The sequence below is a fragment of the Cololabis saira genome, chromosome 9, assembly GCF_033807715.1.
Source record: "Cololabis saira isolate AMF1-May2022 chromosome 9, fColSai1.1, whole genome shotgun sequence".
NCBI lineage: Eukaryota > Metazoa > Chordata > Actinopteri > Beloniformes > Belonidae > Cololabis > Cololabis saira.
Window position 1 is genome coordinate 6,795,711 of NC_084595.1, and position 24,456 is coordinate 6,820,166.

Consider the following 24,456-nt stretch of genomic DNA (forward strand, 5'->3'; position numbering starts at 1 on the left):
TCAAAATGGCGGCGCTACTGTGTCGACCGTATGGCAGCACTTCAAGAAAAAAACACATTTGAGAAGGTGTTTGGGTCCCCAAGAGGAGACCACTCTCTAGTAACTATCTGTGAGTACTTTTACAACACAGTCGCCGGTTGTTTCCAGGTCCTCCGGTGCTTTGTTCACCCCTGTAAGTCGCCTGTAAGCCCGTCAGCTGTGAGGCCGGAGGGCCGAGTGTGTGCCGCGTTCCATTTGTCCTCGGAAGTCGGAATTTCCCAGTTCCTAGTCGGAATTTTCAACTGGAACGCCCCTCGAAGTGGGATTTCCTACTGGGAAGTGGGAGATGCTTCGCCATTCCCAGTTCCTAGTTCCGATTTCCGAGGTAAATGGAACGCGGCATGTGTCTTTCTCTTTATCAGGCAAAAACACCTGCACACTTGTTTCAAAACGTTTTTATTTATTTTATTTTATTACCCAAATCTAGACGGCAATTTCACTGGCTTCAGTTCCTTTTTAAATGTGTTTATTTTCACTGTCCTCCATATTTAAAAGAACTCATGATTCTATATAACTCTCCATACTCACTCAGACATATGAATTTTCCTTTTTTCTTTGTTCCTAGAATTTTAAAAGAGGCTGGTAAAAGATCATTTTATTTTAAAGCTCCATCAGATTGGAATAATCTTCCCCTTTTTTTGCGTTCTATTACCTCTTTTCATTGTTTTAAGTTGTCATTATATTCTCATCTTAAAACAAATTGCCTGTGTTTTTAATTTATTTATGTATTTTTGTCCCTTTTTCTATTTATTTTTTCTTTTCTCTCTGTTATGTTATATTTATCTCATTGTTTCGGTTATTTAATTAGACTTCTTTGTAACTAGACTTATGTGGGTAGAGGTTGTGTGTGAGCAAGATGTCTGTGTTTGTTTTATGTCATGTATGTCTGTACTGTAATGTAATATATTGTAATGTTGTAGTTTTTATGGGACCCCCTTGAAAATGAGATGTTACATCTCAAGGGGCTATCCTTTAATAAATTCTAGGGCTGCAACTAACGACTATTTTAATAGTCTTAAATTTAGTATGTCGCTTTAATTATGTGGCAAATGATAATAAACACGAGAAAGATGGGTACTTCAATGAAAAATAGGACTGTCTCAGAAAATTTCAATATTGTGATAAAGTCCTTTATTTTCTGTAATGCAAAAATGTCATACATTCTGGATTCATTACAAATCAACTGAAATATTGCAAGCCTTTTATTATTTTAATATTGCTGATCATGGCTTACAGTTTAAGAAAACTCAAATATCCTATCTCAAAAAATAGAATATTCTGGGAATCTTAATCTTAAACTGTAAACCATAATCAGCAATATTAAAATAATAAAAGGCTTGCAATATTTCAGTTGATTTGTAATTAATCCAGAATGTATGACATTTTTGTTGTTTTAATTGCATTACAGAAAATAAAGAACTTTGTCACAATATTCTAATTTTCTGAGACAGTCCTGTAGATATTTTATTCAACTTTGCCCCTGTTCATACAAAAAATTAATAAAATGTCCTATTTAAAACCAAGGACATGCACAGTGATCAGTCAGACGTAAATCCATGAATAAATAAACCTCTGTCCATTATTTTTCATTTTTTAAGAACAGGCAAATGTGTTATATAAAAAATAAAATAAATATAAAATAAAATCGGTTCTGGATGGCAGGACGTTCTCTGGGTTGTACTGGTGTATCATTTGTTGAAACCTGTCACCCAGATCCGACGTGCTTTCTCTTCAAATGCTCGTGCATTACCAACGTGCTCCCGTGATAAGCAAGGTCGGCTTTGCAAACCTTGCAAGTCATCTTATTATTTACCGTATCGAGGCTAAAAGGCTCCAAAACTTTAGAAGTTTTACTACATGCAGCTGCTACAGGACGGGACGCCGTCATTATTGTTTACCCACTACCGCTCAGCAGAGACGCTATCGTGCATGCGCGACTCTCGGGAGAGATTGTATTGAAGTGAGACGCCTCACTCCGTTGGAAAAACACGCCTGTTGACAATTGTCGACAATTGATTATCGATTTTTGCCGACAACGTCGACGAATCGTTGCAGCCCTATTAAATTCTATTGTTTCAGAGTTGAGTTATCTGACATTTATTCTCAATTGTTCCTTTTTCTTCTCCTTCTCCTGCAGCTCCCAGAGGATCAGGATCAGGAAGATGATCATTTCTGTTCAATAAGCTGAATGCATTGTGATTTCCAATAATTGAGACAGTGATTCTGAAAGCTGTCTACATTAATGAAAAGAGCAATGTAGTCAGCTTAGCATATTCACCTCTGGTACGTGGTCTAAACAGGGATGAGCTTCTGCATGTTTTCTGAGTTTTTTTAAAGAAAAGGAAGCACGTGAAGATTTTATTGTAATTGTCAGTTCATATAAGGTTTTAGTCGTGAATTTAGAGAGAAAATGGAGATAGATGACGTTTTACCTCCTCTCCCCTTGGAGCCGCCTGATGATTTTGGCCCAGACCAGGGCAGATTCCCTCCACCACCTCCCCTGCAAACGTCCAGTGACGCAGAGGTAATGGACGTTAGCTCTGGTGGTGATGGATACACATGCACCCCAGGGGACGGGGAAGACGAGACGCAGCAACCCCTCACCATCTGCAGCCACCTCTCAGACGAGGATAACCCCAACCCTCCGTGCCCCAGAACAGCCCGCCACGCGCCCCCGGTCACTAAGTTTCTGCCAGACCTCAAGTTGCTCAGAGACGTAAAGATCCGCGTGAGCTTCTCTGAAACCAGCACTAGCACTAGTAGCAATAGCAAAGACAGGAAGGTTTTGTACACGGGCGAGGGTCAGGAGAAAGGGAGTGGCAATGGCTTAGGTGGTTTTAATGGTGAAATACACGACCTGACAGGCGTGGAGGACGAGGTAGACGAAGGTCCCTCCGGTGTAGGAAGGTTTGCAGGGAGGAGGTTGGAGGAGACCGACGTAGACATGGAAAATAAGGTAGAATTCGCTGTCCTGGATGAGTTGGACGACATCTACGAGAACTTCTTGGACCCGGACGACGGCGATAACAGCGGTTTTCAGTCTGGGGTCATAGTTCAGCAGGAGCAGGCGGATGACAATGCTGTGGGTTACTCCTACGAGGTATGTTTTGTCTAAAATATCCCTCTCAGTATCTGTTGCATAATCTGTTATTTCCTCCCAGACAGAAACATTGTGGGACTAATGCAGCCCACTCATCACAGACAAAACAAAAGCCACCTTGCATAATTTTCCTTCTGGCTTTGATTTACAAAAAAAAAAGAGAGGGAGAGAGAGAGATTACAAGCATGTCTTAAAAGATTAATTGCTTTGAGTAAGACAGTTCAAAATGTAATATTATCAGCGAGATCCTAAACCAAAACCCATACAGGTCCTGAATTGTTTCCAGTCAGCATATTAGAAGACTTTTCCTTAGTTAGCTGTATAATTTTTAAATGTTTTTACTTGTATACAGGACTGTCTCAGAAAATTTGAATATTGTGATAAAGTTCTTTATTTTCTGTAATGCAATTGAAAAAAAATGTCATACATTCTGGATTAATTACAAATCAACTGAAATATGTCAAGCCTTTTATTATTTTAATATTGCTGATTATGGTTTACAGTTTAAGATTAAGATTCCCAGAATATTCAAATTTTTTGAGATAGGATATTTGAGTTTTCTTAAGCTGTAAGCCATGATCAGCAATATTAAAATAATAAAATGCTTGCAATATTTCAGTCGATTTGTAATTAATCCAGATTCCAGAATGTATGACGTTTTTGTTTTTTGTAATTGCATTACAGAAAATCACAATATTCAAATTTTCTCAGTCCTGTATATTTAACATTTATCTTGTATATAGTTATTATTTATCAAGTGTGGAGCTGGAAGAGGTTAGTCTATTGTTTTTTTTTTCTTTTCTTTTTTTAAATCTGTCAAATCCACTGGTTAGTTTAGAAATAAAAGTAATCAATCATTACAAAAAAGAGTGACCCACGTTGCTGCTCCTTCTTTTGGCTTTTCTCTTTAGAGGTCATCTTTATACAATCTGATATTTTATTTCTAGTAGGAGTAGTTTACTTTTATCTCTTTCTAAATCAGATATCCTCTCCCAACTATGAAGTGATGAATATTATTTTGCTCTCCATTTTCCACTTATGACTGAAACCAGTTGTAACAAATAAGAACATTCAACAGTTCAATTGTTGGAGTAAATCTAATAACAATACGGTGGCATTTTAAAATGGCAAAAGAGCATCAGGGATTCAAGAATTGATCTTCTCTGAAATAAACACTGAGGGGGAAAATTGCTGTAAGCTACTCAAAGGGGGAAAAAATGAGTTGTGATGCCTACGTGGCTCATTTTTAGGTCTACTTAAAACTTTTTTTAAATATAGTTTCATTAAAAAATAAATCATATCTGCATGAACTTCAGTAAGTGTATCTGCATTTCCTTTTGCTGGTGAAATAGTGGGATGTTTTACATTTGCCACCATGCTTGACCTATTCCCATGTTCACATGGCTTTAAAAAAAAAATATATATATACAGTGCCCAGCATAAATGAGTACACCCCCTTTGAAAAGTAACATTTTATACAATATCTCATTGAAAACAAACAATATTTCCAAAATGTTCACAGGTTACGTTTAATACAGCATCTGTTGAACTTTTGACTTAAAACAAAGGTTAATAATATAACTCAGATGCCATATTTTCCTTTTTTAGTCAAATTAGTGTGGTGCAAAAATGAGTACACCCCACAAGAAAAACTACTAAATTTAGTACATTTAGTACTTTGTATGGCCTCCATTATTTTTAATGACAGCTTCAAGTCTCCTGGGCATGGAATGCACAAGTTGGCGACATTTGGCAACATCAATCTTTTTCCATTCTTCTACAATGACCTCTTTCAGAGATTGGATGTTGGATGGAGAGTGATGCTCAACCTGTCTCTTTAGAATTCCCCAAAGATGTTCAATTGGGTTCAGATCAGGTGACATACTTGGCCACGGAATCACTCTCACCATGTTCCTTTTCAGAAAGCCAGCAGTGGCTTTAGATGTGTGCTTAGGATCATTGTCGTGTTGGAAAAGGGCACGACGACCAAGGACAAGAAGTGATGGAAGCATCTTAGTTTTCAGTATAGAGCAGTACATTTCTGAATTCATGATGCCATCAATAAAATGCAGCTCCCCAACACCAGCAGCACTCATGCAGCCCCACATAAGGACACTACCCCCTCCATGTTTCACTGTGGGCACCATGCACTTTTCTTTGTATTCCTCACCCTTGCGACGCCAGACAGTGTTGAAGCCATCGGTTCCAAAAAGTCTAGAGTTTGCCAGGGCACATGCCGACAAAGGTGAGCGCTACTGGGACTCTATACTGTGGAGTGATGAGACCAAAATCAATCTTTTTGGAACCGATGGCTTCAACACTGTCTGGCGTCGCAAGGGTGAGGAATACAAAGAAAAGTGCATGGTGGGGGGGGGAAACATGGAGGGGGTAGTGTCCTTATGTGGGGCTGCATGAGTGCTGCTGGTGTTGGGGAGCTGCATTTCATTGATGGCATCATGAATTCAGAAATGTACTGCTCTATACTGAAAACTAAGATGCTTCCATCACTTCTTGCCCTTGGTCGTCGTGCCCTTTTCCAACACGACAATGATCCTAAGCACACATCTAAAGCCACTGCTGGCTTTCTGAAAAGGAACATGGTGAGAGTGATTCCGTGGCCAAGTATGTCACCTGATCTGAACCCAATTGAACATCTTTGGGGAATTCTAAAGAGACAGGTTGAGCATCACTCTCCATCCAACATCCAATCTCTGAAAGAGGTCATTGTAGAAGAATGGAAAAAGATTGATGTTGCCAAATGTCGCCAACTTGTGCATTCCATGCCCAGGAGACTTGAAGCTGTCATTAAAAATAATGGAGGCCATACAAAGTACTAAATGTACTAAATTTAGTAGTTTTTGTTGTGGGGTGTACTCATTTTTGCACCACACTAATTTGACTAAAAAAGGAAAATATGGCATCTGAGTTATATTATTAACCTTTGTTTTAAGTCAAAAGTTCAACAGATGCTGTATTAAACGTAACCTGTGCACATTTTGGAAATATTGTTTGTTTTCAATGAGATATTGTATAAAATGTTACTTTTCAAAGGGGGTGTACTCATTTATGCTGGGCACTGTATATATATATAATATAAATAATGTGGAAATATGGATAATGGATAATTTGACCATTTTAAGTTTATTTTACAGGACTGTCTCAGAAAATTAGAATATTTTGATAAAGGTCTTTATTTTCTGTAATGCAATTATAAAAAAAAAAAAAAAAAAAAAAAAAAGTAAAAAAAAAAAAAAAAAGTAACAGGGGTAATGCAAATTTTTGAGGCTACAAACCACTCCTACAACTTGAAACCTTGATTTAAGAGAGCTCAAATAAGACAGGCTCATTTGGAATAAAACTACCACCTCAATCATCTTCAGTGAGTCCTCAGATGACAAAATGGATACGGTGGCGCAAGTACACAAAGGAAGGAAAGAAAAGATGAGCATATCCAAATTCAACATAAGAACCCAACATACAGGACTGTCTCAGAAAAGTTTAAGATTAAGATTCCCAGAATATTCAAATTTTTGGAGATAGGATATTTGAGTTTTCTTAAGCTGTAAGACATGACCAGCAATATTAAAATAATAAAAGGCTTGCAATATTTCAGTTGATTTGTAATGAATCCAGAATGTATGACATTTTTGTTTTTGTAATTGCATTACAGAAAATCACAATATTCAAATTTTCTGAGACAGTCCTGTATGCTTCAATGTTGAACCAATGTTTTATGACCACTACAGACCCTGTGCCTTTACCTCCGCTTTACAATGATCATCCAAGATACATTACACCCCGTCCTCTACCTATTCTCCTATTCAATAAAATCAACTTTCTTCATAGGAAAAGCTTTCCAAACCCAGTTGAACCTGCTCACTCGTGGCTGTCTGCTGTTAACCATGAATTCTTCCAGGAGGAGTTTGACAATGATGTTGATGCTCTGCTGGAGGAAGGACTCCCCGTCCCAAAGAAGATGCGCACGTCCGAGGACAAAGATGGTGGGGACAGCGATCATCAGTCCGATGGTGAAGGAGGGGTTCAGCCCATGATGACCAAAATTAAGACTGTCCTGAAGAGTAAGTGGCTCATATTTTCCTGTAGTTGTTTGTGTATTTATTATCAATCACAGTTGACAGGTATGAAATTATAGGAATTCCACAAAAAAATGTATAAAAGAAGTAATGTGCTTGTGTAAAGATGAAACGTGAGATGTCAGGATTTTCATTTATTTTAGATCTTGGTAATACATGCTAGGGATGGGCGGTATGGACTAAAAAATGTATCACGATAATTTCTGGCATTTATCCCGATAACGATAAAAAAATACCAATTCAACTCCACCTTTTTAACTATAAATCTATCACCACATTCAGTCTTTGGAGCCCCCAAATCAATGCTCTAAAAGAATACTAAATGTTACTAAACTACACCAATTAAATTGAATTAATAAAAACCAATTAAATTAGTACACCTGTACTGCAAAACTGTAATGACTCAAATGAAACAAGTTTGAAATGTAAGATGTAAGTAAGAAAACTCAAATATCCTATCTCAAAAAATTTGAATATTCTGGGAATCTTAATTTTAAACTGTAAGCCATAATCAGCAATATTAAAATAATAAAAGGCTCGCAATATTTCAGTTGATTTGTAATGAATCCAGAATGTATGACATTTTTGTTTTTTTTAATTGCATTACAGAAAATAAAGAACTTTATCACAATATTCAAATTTTCTGAGACAGTCCTGTATGCCATCAACCTGCCAGGGACTGCAGATGTAAATGTTTGGCTAAATCTGGCACATTTACATGATGGACTCAAGTGCTCATGTTAATTAATGTGCGTTGTCCCTTTTTTAAATAAATAAATAAATAAATGAAATGAAAGTTTTCCAAATGGTCAGAGTAGGATGTTTTGATGGGTGTGATGTCTCTTCAGAACGTTAGTATACAGTACTGGTTTGAAAAACGGTCTCTGTCTGTATTTAAAGCGTTTTTAATTTTCTCGTGTCCCAGGTCGGGGGCGTCCTCCTACTGAGCCTCTACCTGACGGATGGATCATGACATTCCATAACTCAGGCATTCCAGTCTACCTGCACAGAGAAACCCGAGTGGTGACCTGGTCCAGACCCTACTTCCTAGGAACCGGCAGTATTAGGGTATGAAGTGTTGTATTTGGACAGTGCTGATGAATGAAGTGGTCAGACGTGTTATCAGTTCCAGCTCGGTAGATTAAGGGCCAATCCCAATTAGGCCTGTGTTGAAAAAAATCGATTTTCCGATTCTAAATCGATTCTCATATTAAATCCTAAAAATCGATTCTTATGTCTAAAGATCGAATTTTTTTTTTTTTTTTTTTTTTTTCTTCCTTCCTCTCTCATCATTTTCGCCAGGTGAACTTTAATCCCAGTAGTCGGACACACAGTTTGTCATGACACTTCTGAAAAATGCCAGGTGCTTCATGGCAATATGTGTGCGTGGTGACAGAATAAATTAGATAAGCTAAAATGATTTGTTTACTGCATGAACTGTTGCAATTTCTTTCTTTATTGCACTTTAAATGGATATTGAAAGGTCTGTTGGAGTTATTTTATTTCTTAGTTATTTCACAATAATTATTGTGAAATTATTATTTCACTAGTTATTTTACAGTCATATAATTCAGGCAACAGCTCAAAAAACATTTTAAATAACACTAAGCCAAATCAATATCGAATTGGATCGAATCATGATAATCGATTCTGAATATTAAGAATCGGAATCGAATCGATTCTTGACATTTGAAACGATACTCAGCCAGCCCTAATCCCAATACACCCCCTACTTTCTACCACTACCCCTAAAAATCAAGCCACACATTTTAGGGCCCTTGAAATCTTCCCAGGGCCCAGTCCCAATACTTCCACTACCCCTACTTTTCAGCACTACCCCTAAATTTTGCGTGCTACGTCACTGCGTGGTTTACGCTCGGGTACGTAAGCAACTGCGTAGTTACGTTTGCACATACGTCACACCATATCAGGAAGCCGAGAGCCAAAAGCTGTTTTAATTTCCGCTGTAGCGCTGTTAATATGCCACTTTATTAAGTTTTAATATTTTTAAAAGTAACCGTTAAGATCCCCAACCTGGGCTCAGTTTATCCAAATAACGCCTGTTAAGAAATTTGATCCGATGTTTTCGGCGATGAGAAGAGCCGCCGGCCCGGGCAGCAGCAGCTCGCGGCCGGGTCAACCTGCGCCGTCGTCCCGGGGAGAAACCTGCAGCTCTGTGGAGAATTACCGCTGGCTGAAATAAATCATTTAGGAAGATAAATGTTTGTTTAATAGATGAAATCTAACAGTTGTAGCTACGCCTGTTAAGAAATTTGCCGTAGGGTACGGCGTAGGCTCTGCGTTGGTGTAACGCAGAAACATAAATCAGCCTTTATTCTGGCGAGGTTTGAAAAAGACTTCGCAACAACGGGCAAGAGAGGAATTATGTACATTCACTGAGTGAATATTATGAAAGTAAAATATATATTTCTCGCTAGAAATTTAATTAAAACGCATTTTTATGCAGAAGCTAACTCAAAAAATTGATTTTATTCACTAAAAAATAAGAAATGTCCGCCATGTTTTTTTGATTCAGTCTGCAAATGATGACCTAAAGCATTCTGGGAAATTTTTCTGGCCCTCTCTCTGTAGGGCTAGATTGATGCCCACTAACCCTCGTTTAAGCCACTTCCCCTAGGTGAAAAGAGGAATGGGGACTAGTGCTGGGCGGTATGACCAAAAATTTATATCACGGTATTTTTCAAAATTATATCGGTTTCACGGTATATCACGGTAATTTTTTTTTTTATGCACAACTGCACATTTTTTTAATGATTTGGAAAGGAATTGCTGCAGTAAATTGGCTTAGAATGGCCTATTTTACTGTCATGAGGAGGATGCATAAATCAAATAAATTTGATTTAGGCATGCTTTTCAAAGAAAAAAATATTTTACAAAATTACAAGATAGAAAATATTTATTGAACATAAAAAAACTGAACATTTTTTAATTTCCCAGCATTATGTTGTTTTGGTTCCACCTCCTGGTGAATGTTAGGTAAAATTCTTATGTGGTTACTTTTTGGTTGGCCAACGATTTATGTTTGTGGTGCGCAACCGGTACGGGAGCGGCCAGTCTATTTCCTTATTTTACAACGCTGTTATTAATTGTTCGTTTTTTTTCCCACTTATTCCACTGAACACCGAAAGTGTTTTTTGCCATTTTCGGCCGAACAATTTCGGTTACCGAACAATCGGTGCATCACTACTGCTAAACAGTCCCCTCACAAACAGTGTCCAGCGGTGCTACATTCCGCCGCGCGGCGCTCCCAGCGTTGTGTAGCTACTGTACATACTCATCGTTATTACGGTATATGAAAAATTCATATCGTAAGAAAAATAAACACCGGTATTCGGTATGAACCGGTATACCGCCCAGCACTAATGGGGACACCACTACCCTCACGGGAACGCGCAAAATGTAGGGGTAGGGCTGAAAAGTAGGACTAGTGGGGGACTGGGACTGGGCCTAAGTGGACCAGAGTAGTAGATGCCGTCATGTTCAAGACCTGCCCCTGAAAGCAAACACTCCTGTTTGTATTTCTGAGTTCTTGTTGTGGTTTTTTTTTTCCTAACATGTAATCTGCATCGTATAGTGTCTTTCCACCCGGATGGTGAGCAGGTGAGTTAAAAGGTCTGCTGTGATTATCTTGAATCTGGTCACCTCTACTCCAGTGATGCTGTACAGACGTGAAGGTCTTGTTAACCTAAAATGTCCAACTCTAAATGTTAGTGAAAGTCTTGTGAAAATACAAGGTTCAGATGGAAAATATTACGAGGATGTTTCCCTCAGACTTTACATCTGAAAAATATAATAAGAACTTGAAGATATTTCATCCCTTCTCCAAATGATCTCAGCTACACTGCAAAAACTCAAAATCTTAACAAGAATATTTGTATTATTTCTAGTTAAAATGTCTCATTTTTAGTCAAAAAAATCTCATTACACTGAAAACAAGACTCATCACTGGAAAAAATAACTATTTCCACCTGTTTCAATTAGATTTTCACTTAATATAAGTAAAAAAAAGAAATCTGCCAGTGGAACAAGATTTTTTTTGCTTGTAATGAGAAGATAAATCTTGTTCCACTGGCAGGTTTTTCTACTTATTTCAAGTGAAAATTTACTTGAAACAGGTGAAAATTGTCAAATAAGTTATTTTTCTGGTAATGACTCTTGTTTTAAGTGTAATGAGATTTTTTTTTAACTAAAAATGAGACATTTTAACTAGAAATAAGACAAATATTCCTGGTAAGATTTTGAGTTTTTGCAGTGTATATGTCAAGTACAATCCAACACTTGTTTTTTGTTTTTAATTCTTGGTGGTATTTGTTTGTTTTTTTCTTAAATACAGAAACACGACCCACCTACCAGCAGCATCCCCTGTCTACACTACAAGAAAATGAAGGAAAATGAGGAAAAAGAGCTAAACGGGGAGCTAACATCTAACGCAGAAGCGTCTCCTACCAAACCTGTGGAGGCAGGAAATGACGAGAAGACGGCAGAGAAGTCGGGGGATGAGCAAGATAGTGTTCCCACGTCAAGTGTCACCGACTGTGTCCAAGATGAAGAGCCGAGCACTGATAACGGGGTTCAGAATAAAGAGCCCAAGCCCTTCGACATGGCTCAAGGAGCCCTGGGTCAGGTCAAGGCCAAGGTGGAGGTGTGCAAAGATGAATCCATAGGTGAGGACTTTACGTCATACTTCCAAACAAAATACTTTAGGGGTGTAACAATATATCGTGCCACGAAATTTCGCGATACAAAAACGTTACGATACGTGTCGTGGAGGTGACAAACTGTAGCGCGATATTGGGTTATTAATATTAATCTATTGTGTTTACTAGTAACATCCTATTGGTGCAGCGGGATCACGTGACAACCACGCCTCGACCCGCGGACCAAAATCTTCCTCCGCTCAGAAGAAACTAGTACCGTTTTGGTCCCGATCACGGGACTCTTGGGGGGTTTTGAGCTCTGAACTTTTACTGATGTAAGGCTGGTGTAGAGTTAAGCCTTACCTTATTAAATTAAACCTTTTTGGGGTGGTGAGTAGGATAAACACGGGGAAACTTCTGCTGAGTTCCAGTGTACTTCAATGTCCCTCAACAGTGTAGGATTTTAGAACATCAACACAGCACCTAGTGCCGTACTGTGGCGTATCACTCCGCCCAATCTAAAACAGACTAATCACTACAGATAAACTGACTAGTGTCATTATAGTCCCTGATTTACATCACAATATAAAGAATATATTTATAAAATAATGAACCCTGAATTACCAAAATAACCTTAACAAAAATAAATCTCCTCTTACACTTATAAGGTCAGCATGAAGCAATCTTTTTTATGATGTAAAATTGTATGTATTTATTTACTTTTATTTATTTAATTTTAGTTGTTAAATTTCTGGAAAAGAAAAAAGTCAAATCATACATGAGAGAAACTATTCAGTTTGTGGCTAAATATTTGTACTTGTATGAAACTGAAGATGCATAATGCAAACCTGACATTTACTTTTAGTTCAGTTTGTGGAAAATGGTTGGCCTGGCTTTCTCTTTAAAACTTAAACAGTTATAAAGCATTACAAACTGGAACAATAGGGCAAACGCACAGTATTGTTTTGTATTTTGTGTCTTTCAAATAAAGACAATTTTTTTCCAGTCATATGTTCCTCATTCAAGGTCATTAAAAAGATACTGCTATAATATAATATCGTATCGTTATCGTGACCTCAATATCGTGTATCGTACCGTATCGTGGGATTAGTGTATCCTTACACCCCTACTTCCAAGCAAAATACTTTTTACGGTGTTCTTCTTTTCTGTCTTTCTGTCTGTCTTCTGTCATAAAATAAAGAATCTTGGCTCAAATCTGTTTGCAGAACTTGAAGATTTCCGTTTGTACCTGGAAAAATGCTTCGACTTTGAACAAGTTACTGTCAAAAAGTTCCGCACGTGGGCCGAGCGAAGGCAGTTCAACAGAGATATGAAGAGGAAGCAGGCGGAGTCGGAGAGACCGATCCTTCCTGCCAACCAGAAACTCATCACACTGTCAGTCCAAGACGCCCCCACTAAGAAAGGTAGCAGATGGATTCACACAGATGATTTCATCCAAGTCTCTAGATATTAGGAATGGGCGATATTTTACCGTTCACTATTTACCGTCTAAAAAATTCCCCACGGTAAGAATTTGTATCTCACGGTAAAAACGATAAATTCCCGTTGATGAAGTTTTTGTGTAAAGATGATTTATGGTTCTGTGTTAAATCCACGCACAACGTGCGGGAAAGAAAGAAAGAAAGAAAGAAAGAGGATCAATTCCCGTTGATGATGTTTTTGTGTAACAAACATGGCGGATCTGAGAGCGAGGAGCTTGAGTCATTAGTTTTGCAGTACAGGTGTACTAATTTAATTGGTTTTTATTAATTCAATTTAATTGGTGTAGTTTAGTAGTATTCAGTATTCTTTTAGAGCAGTGTTTTGGCTCCAAAGACTGAATGTGGAGATAGATTTATAGTTAAAAAGGTGGAGTTGAATTGGTATTTTTTTATCGTCATTTTTATCGTTATCGGGATAAATGCCAGAAATTATCGTGATACATTTTTTAGTCCATACCGCCCATCCCTACTAGATATTACCTATGTCAAGGCTGTAATTGTAAATTGATTTTAAATGTTTTGTTTTTATGTCATTCATTGTTTCTTCATCAACAGAATTTGTCATCAATCCTAATGGAAAGTCTGAAGTTTGTATCCTGCATGAATACATGCAGCGTGTCCTCAAGGTCCGACCTGTTTACAACTTTTTTGATTGTGGTAAGTTATATCTTTACTTTAAAGATGAAGGAGGCTTTTTAAGACGCGTTAGTATTACTCCGGGCTGTTGACATTGGCTGTAAATGAACAACGTTATTTAGAGCTTCATTTAGAGCTAAACCTAAACACACAGAAGTTAATCATCTCAACGATATTTAGATGAAAGATTGGCACTTGAAAAAGTTTTTGGGGAAAAAACCTATTTGTTTTTCCTTGCGTCCCTCACATTTTCCACAGTCTCCGCCCTATGGAGCTACAACAGTCTCATAATTCACAAATGCACACACCGATTCACAAATGCACAGAACAATTCACACCTGCGTAGGATACACAAGATACACAAATGTATTTTTGATGCACACCCAAATATAACCTGATTTACAAACTTTTTTTTGTCTGTGAGCTGCGCTGGATTTGCGTGTGACTTTTGAGAGACTCCCCTGACGTGACTCAATTCCACAAATGCGTTTTTTTTTTTTTTTTAACGCGGAAGGATCTGTAACCAATCAGATATCTTCCTTTTGTTTCAGCCAATCACGTGAGCACAGCCCACGTGGGGGACGATTTACTCGTAAACCAATCAGATTAAAGCGGCGGATACACCTGCTGTTTGAGCCTGCGTTCGCTTAGAAAAGTGATTAAATATTTTGTAGTAGTTTAATAAACCAGCCAGTAGAATAAGGGATAAGGATAGGTCTGAGACACAGAAACTGAGACTTGGTATTGAAAACTAAAGAGCAAATAAGCAGGTTCGGCTTTTAGGGCTGGGCGATATGGACCAAAAGTCATATCTCGATATTTTCTAGCTGAATGTTGATACTCGATATATATCGATATTTTCTCTGTGCCATAATTGGGGATTCCCCCAAAGCATTATAGCATAGCATCTCTGTTAGCTTAATTTTTTTCTGAGGCAAACCCTTAAAAAAACAGTCAGTTTTAATACAAAGCCTCGTGCCAAATGTCACACAGGTTCCTTTATTAACAGAGGTCTGCACAATATCAAAATGTATAAAACAAATGAAATAAAAATAAACTGCCTGCATATATAGAATAAAAATGCTTCTTAAATAAAATAAAACAAATATTCCTTTCCTGCATAACAATTAAATTAAAATACACTGTGCAATTAATACAATGTAGACAGTAACAGGCAGACTTTTCCACTGACGTTGACAGTTGTGCAAATAACAAAACATTTGTGCAAATCTCAAATAAAACATTCAAGTCAATTTGTCACAAAATAAGCTATATCAAAATCATAAATCGATACAAACGATATTGTCTCGTACCATATCGCGTTTGAAAATATATCGATATATATTAAAATCTCGATATATCGCCCAGCCCTACCGGCTTTGCTGTAAATCTAGTACTGGACAAACCCCCAGGTTTTCTGCCTTTGAAGCCTCTTCTTCCTCAGACTGCAGGGCCGTGTTGAAAAAGTGCGGCAGTCACTTTTGGCGCTTTTCCACTAGTACCTACTCAGTGTGACTCCACTTGCCTCGTCCTCGTTTCTTTTCTATACCCAGATGAGAAGTAGGAGGTTGGAGAAGCTGCTGTGACGTATTTGATTGTGTATCTAAACGAAGAAGACAACAACACTAAAGATGTAGAACCTGGAGGAGATGATAAATGTGCTGCTGGGTCTGTGACTTGTGTTCAAGTTAAAAAATGAGAGTGAGAGAAGCTTCAAGCGGCGACACTTTTTAATGTTTTTTAACATCTCGGCGCTGCTGAAAAGTCAGCTGGAGCCGTGAGCAACTATGAAGTGACAGAGCTCCTGGTAGATCTGGTCGTTCCTTATCTCTGTCTAGATCCATTTGTAATTCTCTCCTCAGCACCAGGTTTATGAACATCTGCACCTCAGAGTTGGATCACCAAACAGACTTTAGCGCTGACATTGCTGGTCGAATAAAACGAAAAAGAAGCCGCGAGTCGCTCTTTCACTGATGTCACATCCGTGGCCTGTAGTGTGATGATGTCAGAAACAGCTGACTCAGCCGCTTAGAACCTCTGCAGAATAGATACAGAAAAGGTACCTACTCTGCACGCCTCCACCCGCCTCCACCCCTAGTGGAGAAGCGCAAAACCGGGACGAGGCGAGTCGGGCTGAGTAGGTACTAGTGTAAAAGCGCCGTTAGCCTGCAGTTCCCGGTCTCAAAGACCGGGAGGCCTGATTTACTGCAGGTAACGCAGACTTCCACTTGGAAGGAACCTGAAATGATCCACTGTGGCTCCTTCAACTGGTCCACAACAGAGGAGCTTTCAGCAAACATTCAGTTTCAAAAGGCCTTTTAGTTGCAAAATCAGAAATAATCACTGCTTTATTTGCCGCCTGGGTAGCACAACGAACTGCCTGCTCTTAGCTTAGCTTTGTCCTCGGATCCATCCATCTGCAAACCTAACCACACAGTAAAATATACTCTTTAGAAAATGAATGACTGCTCTGTTAGGTCTTTATTCACAGCTCAGAAGTAACAAAAGTCCTGCTTGGACAGCTGGCCATTGGCAATCACAAGTCCACACGCAAATTAATTTATTTTTTTTGTTCCCCACAGAGAACTCAAGTGAACCCTTCGGAGCATCTGTCATTATAGATGGAGTCACTTATGGCACAGGAACTGCAAGCAGTAAAAAGCTTGCCAAGAATAAAGCTGGTAATGTATACATAATTATTATTAACAGTGCATTGGGGAAAAGTTGCTGGGTTTGTCACAACTTCATATTATGAACCATTTTGAGCCATTCTAGTCCGTGGTAGAGGTGGAAACATTGATGGGGTTGCACCTATTTAAGGACAGATTAATTGTATAAATCAAGTGAAAAATGCCCCCAAAAAAGCTTCATTTCAATAATATTCTATTAATTCCCAAAGGGAAATAACATTTTGCAGTAAGTATCTATATTGAAGTTTATTCAAAGAGTCACTATAGATGATTGTTAGGGTTGTCCCGATCAGGATTTTTTAACTCCCGATCCGATCCCGATCAATTGAGTTTGAGTTTCTGCCGACCCAGATTTTTCCCGATCCGATCACTTTTTTTGGCTCCCGATACATTTCCGATACTTTTTTCCCGATCAGATACATTTTGACAATGAATTAAAAAAAAAAAAAAAAAAAAAAAAAAAAAAGATACCGATGTTTTACACTAATGATTGTAGCCGTGGTCAGGAAAGTTGCACTCACTGGTAATTTTCTGTGAATCGCAGCTCGAGCCACACTGGAAATCCTCATTCCTGACTTTGTGAAGCAGACGTCGGAGGAGAAGCCTGTGGAGGGGGATGAACTGGAGGTATGTGAATGAAATCCAGTGGTATTTTTGTAAAGAAAAGTATGAAGTTTTAAGGTTTCCCATTCATTGATACAGCAGTACCACTGTGGGGTGTTTGGGCGTATTGGCAGCACTTATATGTATCTTTTACTATTTAAATTGCTGTACAGGACTGTCTCAGAAAATTTTAATATTGTGATAAAGTCCTTTTATTTTCTGTAATGCAAAAATGTCATACTTTCTGGATTCATTACAAATCAACTGAAATATTGCAAGCCCTTTATTATTTTAATATTGCTGATCATGACTTACAGTTTAAGAAAACTCAAATATCCTATCTCAAAAAATTTGAATATTCTGGGAATCTTAATCTTAAACTGTAAGCCATAATCAGCAATATTAAAATAATAAAAGGCTTGCAATATTTCAGTTGATTTGTAATGAATCCAGAATGTATGACATTTTAGTTTTTTTAATTTCATTACAGAAAATAAAGAACTTTATCACAATATTCAAATTTTCTGAGACAGTCCTGTATGTATCTTTTACTATTTAAATTGCTGTATACCGTAGAATTGCATGCAATGCTTGGATTGAACTCCCCAGAAGTCTCGCTGCACGCACACACACCAGAAAAATATCCACTCACATAGAGGAGGAAAAGGGTTATTGGGTTAATCAGTAAAAGGTGAAACAAGTGCCATTTATTTAGAGGGTTTATTTTGTACTTGGTGGGGGGGATAAAACTAAACAAAATATAAGGGGGTTAAAAAAAAACTAACAAACCTCTTCTTTTCTTTGTTGTTTAGACCTTATGTTAGACATGATGTTAATGATGATTTACATAAAGATTATAAAAGAGAAGTGGGATGAACGAGCAGCAACATCTGAACAAAATGAAAACAGAAAATGAGGGGAATCTGTTTGGTCTGGTATACAGAATAAATCATTTTTGTGTATATATATATATATATATATATATATATATATATATATATATATATATATAATGTGCGTGTGTTTCTTTTTTTCTTTTTTTTTTTTTTTACTTTTTTTTGTCCTGTTTACCATTTTGTGGGCAAGAAAAGCAGATTGCAGCTGCGTCACAGACAGAAACGCTGAGCTTGTTGCTAAACTATGTTTCCTCTCAATGATTGCATCTTCAAAACTATAAATGATGTTCATTGTGCTTCTTCCCACAGTATTTCAATCATATCAGTATAGAAGACTCACGAGTGTACGAGCTAACCAACAAAGCAGGACTACTTTCGCCATATCAGATTCTTCACGAGTGCCTTAAAAGGTAAAATTGGCATTTCATTTTTTGTAGGTTGTTTTAAAAACCTACAGGGGCCATTAAGAGAGTTCCAGCTGTTTCCCGGCTGCTGTTAAAATTGCACCGTGTCTGGTCTCGTATCCAATAAGTGAGTAAAATGTTGGTTTTTGATTGTTGTAGAAATCATGGAATGGGGGACACCAGCATTAAATTTGAGGTGATCCCAGGGAAAAACCAGAAGAGTGAATACGTGATGACGTGTGGGAAGCATACTGTACGTGGCTGGTGTAAGTAGAGCTGAATCTTAACCTTAACGTCACCACACGGTGAGTGCACTGTGAAGGAAAAACACTGGAACGTTGCACAGTACAGCGTATTGATTCAGATAACATGAAGTGTTTGGAAGTGGATTTTCTCACTGTATTTTTTTTGTCACCAGGCAAGAACAAGAGGGTTGGCAAACAACTTGCATCTCAGAAAATCCTGCAGATGCTTCACCCTCACGTTAAGAACTGGGGCTCGCTGCTGCGCATGTACGGCAGAGAGAGCAATAAGATGGTGAAGAAGGTGAGAAACGTGTCTGTATTTGCATCAAGACCAAAATAATCTTTACCAGTTGTTCTCCTGCTCGGTGCCTTCCGACACGGTGTTAAACGTGTTCACTTTTTAACTGTTAACTGTAGGCCTGTGTTGAGAAAAATCGATTTTCTGATTCTAAATCGATTCTCATATTAATTCCTAAAAATCGATTTGTATGTCTAAAGATCGATTTATTTATTCATTTTTTAATAATATATTGTTTTTTTTTCTCATTACATTTTTGCCTGGTGAACTTTAATCCCAGTAGTTTTGAAAACTCCTGAACTAAATTAACTTTTCTTTAGAGAAAATGCTGGACATTTCAGCTTAAATTTCTAAATGTTATATTAGTTCAATGAAGTTCATATTATCTATATTTACTATAGCTTGTTTGGTTTCTCTGTGATCGGACACGGTTTGTCATGAAATACCTGAAAAATGCCGGTGCTTCATGTCCAGCTGTGTCTGGTGACAGAATAAATCAGACAAGCTAAAATAACTTGCTTGAGCTGTTGCAATTTCTTTCTTTTTTGCACTTTAAATGGATATTGAAATGCCTATTTGAGTTATTTATTTCTTAGTTATTTCACAATAATTATTGTGAAATTATTATTTCAATAGTTATTTTACAGTCATATAATCCAGGCAACACTAACCCAAATCAATATCGGATCAAATCAAATCAAATGGTGGTAATCGATTCTGAATCTTAAGAATCGGAATCGAATCGATTCTTGAAATTTGAATCGATACCCAGCTCTAGTTAACTGGTATAGCACTTACAGGACTGTCTCAGAAAATTAGAATATTGTGATTTTCTGTAATGCAATTACAAAAACTAAAATGTCATACATTCTGGATTCATTACAAATCAACTGAAATATTGCAAGCCTTTTATTATTTTAATATTGCTGATCATGGCTTACAGTTTAAGAAAACTCAAATATCTTATCTCAAAAAATGAGAATATTCTGGGAATCTTAATCTGTAAACCATAATCATCAATATTAAAATAATAAAAGGCTTGCAATATTTCAGTTGATTTGTAATGAATCCAGAATGTATGACATTTTTGTTTTTATAAATTGCATTACAGAAAATAAAGAACTTTATCACAATATTCTAATTTTCTGAGACAGTCCTGTATAGACAACTCCTTTTTATATGGAGATTTTTGGATGTGTTTTTTATTTCACATCTTCCAGTCTTACAAAATGCCCTTTTTCAGCATTTTGTGTTTTTAAGTCAGTTTTTATATAGCATTTCTTTCCTAAACCAAAAGTAGCAATAGTTGCACATAACTTACTAACTACAGTTCTGTTCATATAGTTGGTGAAAATTAAAAAAAAAAAAAAAAAAAAAGATTATAAGATTGCCCATGTTTTTCTGAAATAAGACACTATTGCACATTTTCTGAGCATTTTTACGTTTTAACATGGCAAAGGAAGGAACAGCCTAAATATACTGACTCACAAGGGTCAAATTTAAACAGTTTATTTCTAAAAGTGTCTCTTTGTATTTAAAAAGAAGTTGTGAACACTGCAAATGTTTGAAAGAGACCATTTATATTTAAAAAAAAATATGAACATAAACACGCAACATGCATAACATTTTAAATCCAATAGCATCAAATCTTCAAAGCTTCTGACGGCTCTACTGCTACATGTATTTGAATACGACTGCACTGCCTTCTGTTGCCGCTTTGTCGTCTGCTACTGTAGATGGGAAGGTAGTGAAAGTTAGTCTTCTTTTTTTTTTAAGAAAAAAAAACCATTGTTAAAAAACATATAGTCAAATTGTGAATAAAACATCGATCTTCAGAAAGTGCAGTAAAAAGCGACCACAGTTCTTTTGTGCATAATATCACATGCGCACATAATAAAGGCATTTTCATGTTTTTCAGGAGAACTCGGACAAGAGTGTGATTGAGCTGCAGCAGTACGCCAAAAAGAACAAGCCAAATCTTCATATCTTGAACAAACTGCAAGAAGAAATGGTAAAACTGGCAGCTCAGAGGGTAAGAATTACTGCTCCAGAGATTACTACCGTCCTTTGATTTTATTTGAATAATAACCGCAACTAAAAGTTTCTATTCTATTCAGGGATCCTTGTGGTTTTACTTTTTCCATGATGTTGCCGTCTTTGCGTTTGAATTTTTCGTTAAGTGTATGTGAAACATTACAAAATGAAAGGGTATGATATTTACACGAGCACAAATCTCCTTTCATTTGCCGGTTGCCTCTTTCTTGCCGGTGTTACTGCCGTCGAATGTAAGAGCTTTTTACGCTCTCCTTTAACCTGTTACAACGTGAAAAACTACGGCATAACGAAGCAAATACTGACTCTTGATTTAGTCTTTTCTGCCTCAGTTTTGAAATGCCATGAGGAAATATGTCGGGTTCTTATGTTGAATTTGGATATGCTCATCTTTTCTTTCCTTTTGTGTACTTGCACCACCCTATCCATTTTGTCATCTGAGAATTCACTGAAGATGATTGAGGTGGTAGTTTTATTCCAAATGAGCCTGTCTTATTTGAGCTCTCTTAAATCAAGGTTTCAGTTGTAGGAGTGGTTTGAGTAGCCTCAAAAATTTGCATTACCCCTGTGAGGATGTTTGTATTTCTTTGTAATTGAAATTCCTTTCTTACTTTCACTGACTGCGTTTACATGCATCAATAACCCTTTTAAAACCCGAATATTGGCAATAACCCGGTTTTTCACGGCCATGTAAACACCAATAACCCCTTTGAATAACCCGAATTTGCTCATATTCAGGTTTTTAAAAACCCCAATATGAGCCCTGGGTTACTCCTTTTAAAACCTGAATATTGGGTCATGTAAACTCCAAACAGAATATCCCCATCAAACGGAACAGGAATTTGTTTTCTGAACATGTTCTGGTCACAAGGAATCCTGGTCTTTTGACTCCAGGAAGTTCTTATAAACACGGAGAAACCAAGACCAGGAGGAGACTAATCACTTCATAAATGTAATGAAGGATATGAACATTTCTGCATTTGTAGACGGTAGAAAGTACCGGGATAGAAGATTTACAAGAAGGTGAGAGAAAAGTTGCACGAAGCAGCATTTGTTTTGAATTTGGATACAGGAAGAAGAAGCAGAAATGACGGGAATTGCGTCATGATGTTCTCCGTTTTGATCCAGATATCCCAAATGATTAATTGCCATGTAAATGGAATATTCTGAATGTTTCAGTAACCAGAATATTAGCAATAACCCGAATTTTGACTGCATGTAAACGTAGTCACTAGGGATGGGCAGTATGGAGTAAAAAATGTATCACGATAATTTCTGGCATTTATCCCGATAACGATAAAAATGACGATAAAAAAGATACCAATTCAACTCCACCTTTTTAACTATAAATCTATCACCACATTCAGTCTTTGGAGCCAAAACACTGCTCTAAAAGATACTAAATACTACTAAACTACACCAATTAAATTGAATTGATAAAAACCAATTAAATGAGTTCACCTGTACTGCAAAACTGGAATGACTCAGATCCGCCATGTTTGTTACACAAACACGTATCAATGGGAATTTTTCTTTATTTATTTCTTGATTTAACACAGAACCATAAATCATCTTTACACAAAAACGTCAACGGGAATTTATCGTTTTTACTGTGAGATGACAAATTCTTACCGTGGGGAATTATTTTGACGGTAAATCGTGAATGGTAAAATATCGCCCATTCCTAGTAGTCACTCATGTTGTCTTTTTCTTACTGTATTTCCACATCAGGAGGAAACGCGAAAGAAACCCAAGATAACGATAATGGAGTCGGCCCAGCCGGGGAGCGAGCCGCTCTGCACTGTCGACGTCTAAGCCTTGGATATCACTGTCGGACCCAGTCGCTGTCAAACTTAACATGTCATGAGATAGAATTATGCATCAGAAGAGATTCTAAAGGCACTATAGTGACGCGTCGAGCTGCTCGCCTTCTTCACATGCATTTTCCCGGCTTAGCAGGTAGGTGCAAGGGTGGAACTAAATGCACATTAAAAACCCCTAGAGAAAAACTCTCTACCTCTGCAGATGCATCCTTACTACGGCACAAACAAAGTTCCTCTGGGATGCAGAGAAGTCGACACGATTTGGTTGAAATATGAAGAATATTGGAATGGGGAAAAAATGCATGCATGCATCTGAAACGTCAACAACCACACATTTTTATTATTTCGTTTGTCTTTTGAAGTGTTATTTTCAGCAGTCACAATCTGAGTACCAGCACCTATTATTGTTTTGTGCTAAGTATTTTAAAGGGACTACTATTACTTGTACTGATTACCGTTCATTTCAATTAAAACTGAAGTTCCTTGATTATTTGGCTATTTTTAATGGTAGGTGTTCTGGATGTTTTGGACGAAAAGAAATGTCTCATTTTGTTTATCCTCAAAATGGAAAGTTGCTGTCTCTTGGTTTGCACGACAAAAACGCAAAATCACTGTTTAAAAGAAACCTATTGTTACGCACTCCTGTCCTGTGGGATTTATTTGTTGGGCGACCACGATGTTGGTACAGGAATAACTACATTACAGATATTAGAGTCGGCTTTTTGTATCGGGAGGGTGGTGTTGCTTTTCGTCTTTATTTGCTTTGGTGAAACGAGGCCGAGGTCGTTCCTCTCCTCCGCCGCGCTGCAGTAACGGCCAGTACGGAGTCAGATTACTGTAACTTAGATGAACTTCTTCCAACGCTTTTAGATCTCATTTCCTTATTCTATGCTAAAACAAAGAACTACATGCAAACTTCTTGGCATGTTTCAGTTGGTTTTCATTTTTTTGCTGCCCTTTTTAAAAAAGAAAACCATGGCTACATGTTGCCTTAGTTAATCCGTTTTATGAAGGGCTCAGACTAAATAATTGGACCTAAAAACATCCTTCAGCAAGAAGTGGAAAGACCAAGCCCCGTTAACTTGATAAAGCATTTATAGTCAAGTCAGTATTTTTAATGAAGACAGCTTGCAAAATGTCATACATAGGGAAATAAGCCTGCAGCATGTGTGGATTTTAAAGACTTGTCTTAATAAACTGTGTATTTTGTGTATGTTTTGCCATTATTGTGACAGTTTGATTCTACTGTCTGACCATGCGTAGAAAACATTTCTGGAAAGGCAGCCTTGTGAAAGCTGATGACACAGTGAACACCAAAGCTTACATCTAGTCTTATGCATTTTATAGAGATGTTAATGTTGCTTCGAGCTGTTACGTAAAGACTGAAGTTGATCTATAACACTGACAAAGATAGAA

General features: G+C 37.4%; 1 protein-coding gene across 1 annotated transcript; it reads left to right on the top strand.

Annotated features, from left to right (window-relative positions):
• dgcr8 (DGCR8 microprocessor complex subunit) lies at window positions 1-24,251 on the top strand. Its single transcript, XM_061730359.1, has 14 exons — window positions 1-109; window positions 2,177-3,139; window positions 7,056-7,218; window positions 8,159-8,301; window positions 11,588-11,918; window positions 13,118-13,315; window positions 13,949-14,050; window positions 16,612-16,710; window positions 17,264-17,346; window positions 18,528-18,628; window positions 18,782-18,888; window positions 19,041-19,168; window positions 21,084-21,197; window positions 22,949-24,251. Exons 2-14 carry the CDS (start codon window positions 2,450-2,452, stop codon window positions 23,030-23,032), a joined length of 2,343 nt encoding a protein of 780 aa, XP_061586343.1. The 5' UTR covers window positions 1-109; window positions 2,177-2,449; the 3' UTR covers window positions 23,033-24,251.
• Window positions 24,252-24,456: the final 205 nt, after the last annotated feature.

Bases quoted from the DNA above. Each gene is read 5' to 3' on its own strand.
- dgcr8 (XM_061730359.1), top strand. From the start codon at position 2,450: ATGGAGATAGATGACGTTTTACCTCCTCTCCCCTTGGAGCCGCCTGAT. The intron at 3,140-7,055 runs GTATGTTTTGTC...GAATTCTTCCAG, and splicing joins CTGTGGGTTACTCCTACGAG to GAGGAGTTTGACAATGATGT. The intron at 8,302-11,587 runs GTATGAAGTGTT...TCTTAAATACAG, and splicing joins TAGGAACCGGCAGTATTAGG to AAACACGACCCACCTACCAG.